General features: G+C 36.7%; 1 protein-coding gene across 1 annotated transcript; it reads left to right on the top strand.

The window, feature by feature from the left end:
• The first annotated feature begins 5275 nt into the window (after positions 1-5275).
• LOC148897144 (vesicle-associated membrane protein 3-like) lies at positions 5276-10496 on the top strand. The gene is made up of 5 exons (XM_088998603.1): positions 5276-5750; positions 6936-7071; positions 7186-7344; positions 7405-7456; positions 9004-10496. Coding segments are annotated over exons 1-5 (366 nt in total). The 5' UTR covers positions 5276-5748; the 3' UTR covers positions 9021-10496.
• Positions 10497-12564: the final 2068 nt, after the last annotated feature.

Genomic DNA, 12564 nt, shown 5'->3' with positions numbered 1-12564 from the left:
AACGCCTTACTATACATGGTCGTTTTTTTTCGTCCAAAAACGCCTTAGTATACATGGTCGTTTTTTGCGCCAAAAACGCCTTACTATACATGGTCATTTTTTTGGAGAAAAAAAAACGCCTTACTATACATGGTCGTTTTTTGGTAAAAAAAACGCCTTACTATACATGGTCGTTTTTTTTCGTCCAAAAACGCCTTACTATACATGGTCGTTTTTTTCGTCCAAAAACGCCTTACTATACATGGTCGTTTTTTGCGCTAAAAACGCCTTACTATACATGGTTGTTTTTTGCGTTCAAAAACGCCTTACTATACATGGTCGTTTTTTGCGTCCAAAAACGCCTTACTATACATGGTCGTTTTTTTTGTCCAAAAACGCCTTACTATACATGGTCGTTTTTTTCGTCCAAAAACGCCTTACTATACATGGTCATTTTTTGGTCAAAAACGCCTTGCTATACATGGTCGTTTTTTTCGTCCAAAAACGCCTTACTATACATGGTCTTTTTTTTCGTCCAAAAACGCCTTACTATACATGGTCGTTTTTTTTGTCAAAAAACGCCTTACTATACATGGTCGTTTTTTTTGTCCAAAAACGCCTTACTATACATGGTCGTTTTTTGCGCTAAAAACGCCTTACTATACATGGTTGTTTTTTGCGTTCAAAAACGCCTTACTATACATGGTCGTTTTTTGCGTCCAAAAACGCCTTACTATACATGGTCGTTTTTTTCGTCCAAAAACGCCTTACTATACATGGTCGTTTTTTGCGCTAAAAACGCCATACTATACATGGTCATTTTTTTGGCTAAAAACGCCTTACTATACATGGTCTTTTTTTTTCGGCCAAAAACGCCTTAATATACATGGTTGTTTTTTTTGTCCAAAAACACCTTACTATACATGGTCGTTTTTTTTTTGTCCAAAAACGCCGTACTATACATGGTCGTTTTTTTGGTCAAATACGCCTAACGATAGATGCTGTTTTTCTTGGGGCTAAAAACGCCTTCCTATTTTTTCGGTTAAAAATGTAAACACACAGTTGCTATGACCAGGGTTTGAACACCCAACCTCCGGTTTGGCAATCTGACAGCTTTAGACTGAGCCAAGCAACCACCACATTCCTCATGTTTGTTTTGTGCTTTTCCTCAAATTCCATCCATTGCAGTGTGGTTAAAACAATACTGTATTGTAACATTGGTGCAGGCAGCTGGGATTGAACCCAGAATCGCCGAATTTACACATTACCAATCAGAGGGTGAGCCATTCTACCATTTGGGAGTTGGGGTTAGTCTTAGGTCTTTCCCCAAATCTTTACATGCTGGTTAAAGAAATACAAGACACAAGGAATTGAACACTGAAACTCTGGCTGGGAATACATTACAATACTCCTGTTTTTTTCGTCCAAAAACGCCTTACTATACATGGTCATTTTTTGCGTTCAAAAACGCCTTACTATACATGGTCGTTTTTTTGCGTCCAAAAACGCCTTACTATACATGGTCGTTTTTTTCGTCCAAAAACGCCTTACTATACATGGTCATTTTTTGCGTTCAAAAACGCCTTACTATACATGGTCATTTTTTGCGTTCAAAAACGCCTTACTATACATGGTCGTTTTTTTTTCGTCCAAAAACGCCTTACTATACATGGTCGTTTTTTGCGCTAAAAACACCTTAATATACATGGTCATTTTTTGCGTTCAAAAACGCCTTACTATACATGGTCGTTTTTTTTCGTCCAAAAACGCCTTACTATACATGGTCGTTTTTTGCGCTAAAAACACCTTACTATACATGGTCGTTTTTTTGGGGGGGCAAATACGCCTTAGTATACATGGTCGTTTTTTTCGTCCAAAAAGGCCGAACTATACATGGTCATTTTTTTTGTCAAAAACGCCTTACTATACATGGTCGTTTTTTTCGTCCAAAAACGCCTTACTATACATGGTCGTTTTTTTGTCCAAAAACGCCTTACTATACATGGTCGTTTTTTTCGTCCAAAAACGCCTTACTATACATGGTCATTTTTTTTGCGTTCAAAAACGCCTTACTATACATGGTCGTTTTTTTTCGTCCAAAAACGCCTTACTATACATGGTCGTTTTTTTCGTCCAAAAACGCCTTACTATACATGGTCGTTTTTTGCGCTAAAAACACCTTACTATACATGGTCGTTTTTTTGAAGGGGGCAAATACGCCTTAGTATACATGGTCGTTTTTTTTCGTCCAAAAAGGCCTTACTATACATGGTCATTTTTTTTTTGTCAAAAACGCCTTACTATACATGGTCGTTTTTTTCGTCCAAAAACGCCTTACTATCCATGGTCGTTTTTTGCGTTCAAAAACGCCTTAGTATACATGGTCGTTTTTTGCGTTCAAAAACGCCTTACTATACATGGTCGTTTTTTTCGTCCAAAAACGCCTTACTATCCATGGTCGTTTTTTGCGTTGAAAAACGCCTTACTATACATGGTTGTTTTTTTCGTCCAAAAACGCCTTACTATACATTGTCGTTTTTTTGTCCAAAAACGCCTTACTATACATGGTCGTTTTTTTCGTCCAAAAACGCCTTACTATCCATGGTCGTTTTTTGCGCTAAAAACACCTTACTATACATGGTCGTTTTTTTGGGGGGTCAAATACGCCTTAGTATACATGGTCGTTTTTTTCGTCCAAAAAGGCCTTACTATACATGGTCATTTTTTTTTTTGTCAAAAACGCCTTACTATACATGGTCGTTTTTTTGTCCAAAAACGCCTTACTATACATGGTCGTTTTTTTCGTCCAAAAACGCCTTACTTTACATGGTCATCTTTTTTTGTCAAAAACGCCTTACTATACATGGTTGTTTTTGGCGTTCAAAAACGCCTTACTATACATGGTCGCTTTTTTTCGTCCAAAAACGCCTTACTATACATGGTCGTTTTTTTCGTCCAAAAACGCCTTACTATACATGGTCGTTTTTTGCGCTAAAAACACCTTACTATACATGGTCGTTTTTTTGAGGGGTCAAATACGCCTTAGTATACATGGTCGTTTTTTTCGTCCAAAAAGGCCTTACTATACATGGTCATTTTTTTTTTTGTCAAAAACGCCTTACTATACATGGTCGTTTTTTTCGTCCAAAAACGCCTTACTATACATGGTCGTTTTTTTGTCCAAAAACGCCTTACTATACATGGTCGTTTTTTTCGTCCAAAAACGCCTTACTATCCATGGTCGTTTTTTGCGTTCAAAAACGCCTTACTATACATGGTTGTTTTTTTGCGTTCAAAAACGCCTTACTATACATGGTCGTTTTTTTCGTCTAAAAACGCCTTACTATACATGGTCGTTTTTTTTGTCCAAAAACGCCTTACTATACATGGTCGTTTTTTTCGTCCAAAAACGCCTTACTATCCATGGTCGTTTTTTGCGCTAAAAACACCTTACTATACATGGTCGTTTTTTTGGGGGGTCAAATACGCCTTAGTATACATGGTCGTTTTTTTTCGTCCAAAAAGGCCTTAGTTTACATGGTCATCTTTTTTTGGCAAAAACGCCTTACTATACATGGTCGTTTTTTGGTAAAAAAAACGCCTTACTATACATGGTCGTCTTTTCCGTCCCAAAACGCCTTACTATACATGGTTGTTTTTTTGGTCAAAAACGCCTTACTATACATGGTGTTTTTTTTCGGCTAAAAACGCCTTACTATACATGGTGTTTTTTTTGGTCAAAAATGCCTTACTATACATGGTCGTTTTTTTCGTCCAAAAACGCCTTACTATAATGGTTGTTTTTTTTCGTCAAAAAAACGCCTTACTAAACATGGTCGTTTTTTGGTCAAAAAATGCCTGACTATACATGCTTGTTTTTTATCGTCCAAAAGCGCCTTACTATACTTGTTTTTTTTTTTCGTCTAAAAACGCCTTACTATACATGGCCGTTTTTTCGGCTACAAATGCCTTACTATACATGGTGTTTTTTCCAGCTAAAAACGCCTTACTATACATGGTCGTTTTTTGGGTCAAAAACACCTTACTTTACACAGTGTTTCTTTCGTCCAAAAATGCCTTACTATACATGGTCGTTTTTTTTTGTCCCAAAACGCCTTAGTATACATGGTTTTTGTTGTCAAAAATTCCTTACCATCCATTGTCGTTTTTCGTCCCAAAACGGCTAATATGCATGGTAGTTTTTTTGGGGGGCTAAAAATGCCTTACTAAACATGGTCGGGTTTTTTTTTTGGTCAAAACCGCCTTACTATACATGGTCGTTTTTTTGGGGTGCCAAAAACACCTTCCTATAAATAGTCTTTTTTTTTTCGGGCTAAAAATCTATACTATACATGGTTGTTTTTTTCATCCAAAAACGCCTTACTATACTTGGTCGTTTTTTACAGCTAAAAATGCCTAACATTGTGTTTTTTTGGGGCGGGATGGGTAGGGGGTCAAAAACGCCTTACTTCACATGGTCGTATTTTAATAAGAATAATTAACGTCTTCAGAATGACTTTTTAATGTTATCTGGGTTCACTGTTACGTATTGGGAGATCGTAGATATAAAGTACTAAAAGGGCTCCTTTTCACACATTACACCCAGATTACAGAATACGTACATCGTGACAATCTAATGACATCCAATGTTGCTTTTTCAATATATTTGGCTTGACGGTCTTTGAATATCAAAACACTTCTGGTAGGGGGGAAAAGATCGATGACCACCATTTTCCTAATCAAAAGTACAAATATTATTTTCTTAAAAACCCTTAAAAAAGAACATTGACAGCCAATTATATAGATTTTTATAAATTCGACGGTCGTAAGATGAACATTTCGTAAAATAAGGTGTTCGTTAGTTGAGGTCTCACTCTATTGCGGTTACAGTCCAGCCGTCGTGGAAGTCTTCTTCGCTTTTGTGTACATGACATTCGTATACCGCCCTCAAGTGGCGAATTTGCGCATAGCAGAAGGAGCTGCTTGGAAATCGATCACGACGCACAAAGTCGTTACGTTCTATTTTATTACCTTATTCAGTTTTATATAGAGTATAATATTATATAATGATATTTTCCTTATTAAAAATACTTTTCTAATATTTTTTTCTGCCACGAATTGATATTTCTTTAGATTTCGATGGTTGAATTGTAACCCCGAGACAATACTGCAGTGACGTCCACTTTCATCCTCGAGAACTGCAAAGTGTGCGGGTTTGGGGGAGTGGGCAGGGAGAAGGGGGTCGTGGGGGGGCTGTAAGTACCGCACTGTGCCTCCGAGTCCAAGTGGGGAAAGGTGGGAGAGGAACTCGACGCATTACTGCAGTAGCAGCAACAGCAGCAGCACAGCAGCCGCGAGCGTCACTTGGCGTCTTCTACGCATGCGCAAACAACGAAAAAAAAAACACTAAAAAAGGGAAATATTAAAAATCATCTTCAATTTCCGGATTGGAAATTCGCTCCATTGACTCAAGCGGTTTTTTTTTTGCGTGTTCTTTTTTTTATGAAGGGGGAGTGAACTGGATGCCGGAGGAGCACATCTCAGTATCGCTTCTATTATTCGCTGACTCGACAGATTTTATTTTAAAGAGGGGGAGCGTTGCTGCACTGCGACACTTTGATTGTTTTTTTGGACAAACTTTTTGGGGGTCGTTTAGTCCGTGTGACTCTTTATTTTTTTCCCGTTTCATCTCTAAGACTTTGGAAGCTGCTGAGTACCTCGTCCTCCTCTTCCAATTTGGCTGAGTCAGCATAAACAGCTACATCGAACATGTGAGTATTGATGCGGAATTACGCCGATTTTATTTTATTATTTATAGCCGAGGTTGTGTATATTTATATATATTTGTATATTTTTAATCTAAAACCTCATATTGTTTGTTCATTTTAATTTTAATGTAATTTATTTATTATTTTTTTGACTGACGCCGATGATCGAAACAGCGTAGTGTTTGCCTGACTCACTTTGAGCCCCCGAATGTGCCGTTTATTTTAGTTACATGCACTTAACCCGGAAATAACTCGAATAGATAGAAAGCTAGCTAGCCAATAGATCGATTTTTAAAATCCACAATTCAGCATATTTTACATTTATAACCAATTGACAGGTTGAAAGGGGCTCATCGGCAGCGTTCGTGACGACAACGTCGGTTTTGTTTTGGTTTTCTCATTTATTTTCATTTATGCTCCATGCTAGTTCTTTTTATTTTGTTTAATTTTACGCTTGTATCATCCAGGTTTTGTATCCTGTCCGACATGGATGTTAGGTTCCTTAATTACATGTGTCGATTCATGGCTTGAAGGGTGAGATGCTCTTCGTTAGGCCGTCTATGGCGTTTTGTCTTGCTAGCGTGACGCTAAAAGGACTCGTTAGCCAAAGTGAAAACTTAGTGGTGGTTGTCAAATGTACGTAATTTTGTTTTATTTCGGCTTTGGTTGACGGAAAACTTTAACTGGGAATGACATTAACTCATTCACTGCCAGAAAATATGCAAAAATGTGTCCACTTCAGTGCCAGGGTTATTGTCATTGTCACTTGAATTCCAGGACCCACAGAATATTATTCTTGCTATTCTTATTTCTTTTTTCCTCTCGTCACTTCTTTTTATTGATCTAGCAATCCAGCTATCAATCCAACTATCTAGCAGGCTATCTAGCTAGCTACCTATTTGCTATCTAGATATCTAGCTAGCTATTAGCTATATGGCTATCTATTAGCTATGTCCTTGAGAGTTTTGAGGGGCGCTTGTAGATGCAATGTATTATTATTATTATTATTATTATTATTATTATTATTATTAATATTTATCATCTAGCTAGCTTTCTATCTATTTGAGTTACTTCCAGGTTGATTGAACGCTGGCGCATGTGGCTGCCGCTGCTCACCTATTATTATTATTATTATTATGAATTATTATTATTATTATATTATTATTATTAATATGTGGTTGGGCTCAGGTCCGCCCCAGATGCCGCAGCGCCCGGAGCTCCGGGAGCCCCCGGTGCTGACGGAGCCCCGGGAGGCGCACCCCCGGGACCTCCCAACACCTCCAGCAACCGCAGGCTACAGCAGACGCAGGCCCAAGTCGAAGAGGTACAACCCCCCCTGAAACGCCACCCCCACTCCATACACACACACACACATATATATATACATATATATATATAGCATAAGTCCAAAATACTCACCATCCCGGATCGCCAAAAGGTGGTGGACATCATGAGGGTGAACGTGGACAAAGTTCTGGAAAGGGACCAGAAGCTCTCGGAACTGGATGACCGTGCGGACGCCCTGCAGGCCGGAGCGTCGCAGTTCGAAAGCTGCGCCGCCAAGCTCAAGAACAAGTACTGGTGGAAGAACTGCAAGGTAGGCGCAAACACTCACGCAGGTCAAAGGTCAGCGTTGATGTCTTCGTCTCCCTTTCAGATGATGATCATGATGGGCATCATCGGCGTCATCGTGGTGGGAATAATATTCTGTGAGTACACGTGAGGGTCTTCTCCGTTCTTGCAGATCTGATCCATTTAAAACTGATTTCAAAATAAATTAGTAATTAGCAAAAAGTCACTCAAACAACAATTGAAAAACAGTATAATAGAAAAAAGGATTTCGGTGGTAAAGAATGAACAAGGGTTGTTTGGGAAATTTTGTCTCATTAAACTATGTGACGTTAGCTAGCTAATGAGCTAGCTAACGTGAAGTTTGCTCGCTAACAACACATAGCAGTGGTAAAAATGGGATATTTTTTTTTCAGCTAGCTAGCTAACTAACTACATCGCAGTGGTAAATAAAAAGTTTCGTTTTAGCTAGCGAGCTAACTAACAGCACATAGCAGTGGTAAAATATTTTGATTTAGCTAGCTAGGTATGTGTCGTTAGCAGAGCTGGATAGCTAGCTAACGTGCAGTTAGCTTGCTAACAGCATGTAGCAGTGGTAAAAAAGTGATTTTTTTTTCAGCTAGCTAGCTAACTAACAGTAGTGGTAAAAAAATTCGTTTTAGCTAGCGAGCTAACTAATAGTACGTCTGTGTAAGCGCTCAGTCGTACAGGAGTGGTCCATCGATGAAAAGGTTTCTTCAGCTCTAGAAGCTCTTCATCTCTAGAAGCTTCTAGAAGCGAAACGTCCGACACCTTCAAAGAAGTACAGATGACGGCTGAAGAAACCTTTTCATGGGCGAACTAATAGTACATAGCAGTGGTAAAATATTTTGATTAAGCTAGCTGTGCCGTTAGCAGAGCTGGATAGGTAGCTAACGTGCAGTTAGCTTGCTAACTGCATGTAGCAGTGACAAAAAGTGTTTTTTCAGCTAGCTAGCTAACTAACAGTACATAGCAGTGGTAAAAAGTTTAGGTTTAGCTAGCATGTTAACTAACAGCATATAGCAGTCGTAAAAAAATTAGGTTTAGCTAGCTAGCTACGTGCCGTTAGCAGAGCTGAATAGCTAGCTAACGTGCCATTAGCTCACTAACAGCATGTAGCGGTGGCGAAATGGGATTTTTTTTTAGCTAGCTAGCGAGCGAACAGCACATAGCAATGGTAAAAACTTTTGCTTTAGCTAGCTAGCTATGTACCGTTAGCTAGCTAGTTAGCAAGTAAACGTGCTGTTCACTAGCTAACAGCACGTAGCAGTGGTGAAATTGGATTTTTTTTTTAGCTAGCTCGCTAGCTAGCGGCACGTTTGCTAGCTAGCTAGCTAACAGCACATAGCAGTGGTAAAAATGGGATTATAAGAGACTAACGAACAAATTGACCAATACGTTTAGTAGATTCTTGTTTCAGTCTGGATTATTTACATTATTTTATGCTAATTCTTAAATGGGGAAAGTAAAGCATGGTGACACAAAAATGTGTATATAGAGAAGGTTGCCATTGACAACCGTATTAAAAAGAAAGGATTTGAGGTTTCCGACGACTGTATGGTAGTTTTGGGTTTTTTTGGGGGATGAGATTTTGTGATATATTGCGGTTAGGGGGGGAACCGTTAAGAGTCATGACTTCTCTGTCCTCTCTCTACGTCATTGGCAGTGTACTTCTTCTACTGAGCTTCTTCGCCCTGTGACGAAGGATGAATATGGACTTGAAAGTGTGGATGAGATGGATGACAGGCAAGAGTTTAACCCCCTGTACCCCCCAAAAAAAAACCAATCCGAAATCCCCCTTTCATCATCCTCTCCTCACACGCCAGAACACCTTACTTACACTTGTCTGTTTCTTTTAATTTAAAAATTAAATAACATTAAAAAAGACAAGAACTATTAAAATAAATCAAATTATGGTGCATTAGATTAAATTACATGAAAAGAAAAAAGTGAAAGAAAAAAAAATTACATTACATTAAATTAAATAAAATTAAAAAATTAAATTAAAATACGGCGCATCACATTACATTAGATTAAAAGAAAATTAAAAAAAATGAAAGAAAAAATTACATTAAAAAAGAAGAATTAAATTAAATTACAGTGCATTACATTACATTAAATTAAATGAAAAAAGAAAAGGAAAAAATGAAAGAAAAAATTACATTGAATAAAAAAAGTAATTACGCTAAATTACATTAAATTAAATTAAAAGAAAACAATTAAAAAAATAACATTAAATTAAATAAAATGTAATTAAAAAAAAAGAAAAATTAAATTAAATTAAATTACGGCGCATCACATTACATTAGATTAAAAGAAAATAAAAAAATGAAAGAAAAAATTACATTAAAAAAGAAGATTTAAATTAAATTACAGTGCATTACATTACATTAAATTAAATGAAAAAAGAAAAGAAAAAATGAAAGAAAAAATTACATTGAATAAAAAAAGTAATTACAGTACGTTACATTAAATTAAAAGAAAACAATTAAAAAAATAACATTGAATTAAATTAAATATAATTAAAAAAGAAAAGAAAAATTAAATTACATTAAATTACGGCGCATTACATTACATTAAATTAAAAGAAACAAATGAAAGAAAAAATAAAATAAAATTGCATTAAATTAAGTTGAAAAAGAAATAATAAATTACAGTGGATTACATTAAATTAAAACAAAAAAGAAGAGAAAAAAAGAAAAAAAAAATAAAAAAATAATGAAATTAAATTACGGTACATTACATTAAATTACATTAAAAGAAAAAGAAAAAAATAAATTACATTAAAAAGAAAAAAAAATTACATTGAATTTAATTTTTCTTTTAATTATAGTGCATTACATTACATTAAATTTAATTAAAAGAAAAATATTGTAATTAAATTAAAAAAGGAACAATTAAATTAAATTACGGTGCATTAGATGACATTAAATTAAATTTAAAGAAAAAAGAAAAGAAAATGAAAGAGAAAAATAAAATACAATCAATTTAAATGCCTGTAAATTTTAAATTACATTAAATTAAATTAATTCATTCATTTTGCTAATTTATCCTCACGAGGGTCGCAGCTGGAGCCTATCCCAGCCATCTTTGGGCATTAGGCGGAGGACAACCTGAATTAGTTGCTCGCCAATCGCAAATTTAAAATAAAATAAAATACATTAAGAAAAATGAGAAGTTTTACTTTTCCAAAATCAAGTTCAGTATTGTAGCCCATAGCGTGCCTGGAGTCACTCGAGAAAATGTCCAATTTCATAAGTGTGTTTCACATTTTGAAATAATCAGTCACCAAAAGTGGATTTCAATCGACAAATATTTGCTTAAACTCATAACATGGCTGGATTTTTTTCCAACTACAGTCAGAAATTAAGTGCGTGAAAATCAAGTCTTGTACATTTTCCTGCTATTAAATAATCACAAATTCAACCATCAATATTTTTTTAAAGTGACACACAGGGTTAAATTCCTAACATTTTTACATGTGCATTTGAATTCATTCCACATCATACGTTGGCACTAAAACACATCCCAATTTCCTAGCTAATGTTAAGTTAGCCAAGGTGTGCTTCGTTTCTTATTACCGCGGCAAAAAAATGTCACGTAAAGTTGTTTTTTTTCGTCGTCGTCGTCAAGCATTAAAGGACAACCGACGTCTCCGGACAAGTTGTGTCCATAATTTGTAAAATGGCTTCAAATGACTTCTACTGGGCGTATTGTACAAAGATTCCACCGCATATAGCTATATTTTACGTTTTAAGACTCGCACTGAATATTCAGGAAGTCTTGTTTTTGAGTTGGTGACGAGTCCGTACGTGACGTCACTAAAGGAACGCCCCCTGACCGAAAAAAAAGACACATTGTAGTAGTCCTTCCATCACGTCAATGTATTTTGCTGTACATGTTTGGTCTGAAAACCGTGTTGCACCCAAAAGCCACCAGAAGAGGGTGTCCAAGCTCCATATAAGGAATTTATCAGCCTGTGGAAACAGAGGTGGCCACTGGAGGTCGCCATTTTGTGGCTCTTTTTTTGGGTGAGCGATTTCCCCCCAATGTTGCTTCAAAATGGCACGGAATAAATTCTTTAATTGATTGCAAATATGTATGCTTTACTCTTCAGAACTATTTGAATCATATTCATAACTGGAGGTGTAACAAGAAAGCATCTTCTCCGAATCTGAAGCCATTGTTTTGATTCTCAAGCAATGCAAGACGTCTTGGCGTGACGTCACGAACTGGGGGCGGGACTTTCTGAAAATGCCCAATTCGCAGCTCAATTTTTTTGCACATTTTGGACATTTTAAGTCATTTTTATTGGTGTTTTGCATTTGAATAAAAATATCATATTGCGTGTTTTGGGTATTTTAGATGCTATCAAACGTTTTTCTGATGTCAGTTAAGAAACAAAAAAGTGACGTCGGTTGTCCTTTAAACATCATCCCGAATCGCTAATTATTCGCCAGTGCCAAACGGCGACGACTTTCAACTTTTAACGTCAAGTGACATCGACCACTAACAAACATCCGACACGCTTGCATCGGTCATTCGGGACATTATGGTGCATTTAAAATCGAGCTAAGATGCTTCTATTTTCTTGGAAGACTAACGGGTGAGCGGATGACATTTAAAAATGTGAAAAACGGCAACGACATGCATTTCTGCACGGCTGCACTAACAAACAATGCAACGATACGAAGCAACGGAATCGTTCCGGCAATTGTACGCGTGCGATTTACACGAAAGGTGATAATGTTTGCAAGAATAAGTGCATGCTTGTCAATTTTGCTGACGCCAATAAATAAATAAAAAATCTACAAAACTCTTCTCTGGAATGTCATTTACATTTGATTTTTTTTTTAGCCAACTCGTGGAGCAGATACAGGTACCATCAGACTTACGACTGGCGCGACTTACGACCACCCGTACTTACGACCATCAGACCCTTTTTTAAATTCTACGCCTGGCACCACAACGCGCTAGCGGCCGGCAACGCGTACTACAATTTTGGCCAGCCAGCATGTCACTCCCGCACAACAATCTACTGCGCGTGCACCGACACTAAAAGGTAAGTATAAAATTTATGAATAAACTGTACAGTAGAGTTTGGTAAACATTACAGATACAGGTATACAGTAATAAAAGTTAATAATATGACTATAATAATAATAATAATAATAATAATAATAATAATACATTTCATTGATAAGCGCCTTTCAAAACTCTGAAGGTC

Source organism: Hippocampus bargibanti, linkage group LG06 (assembly GCF_051943395.1).
Source record: "Hippocampus bargibanti isolate YZ-2025 linkage group LG06, ASM5194339v1, whole genome shotgun sequence".
Classification (NCBI taxonomy): Eukaryota; Metazoa; Chordata; class Actinopteri; order Syngnathiformes; family Syngnathidae; genus Hippocampus; species Hippocampus bargibanti.
This window is presented reverse-complemented; position numbering and strand designations above follow the sequence as displayed.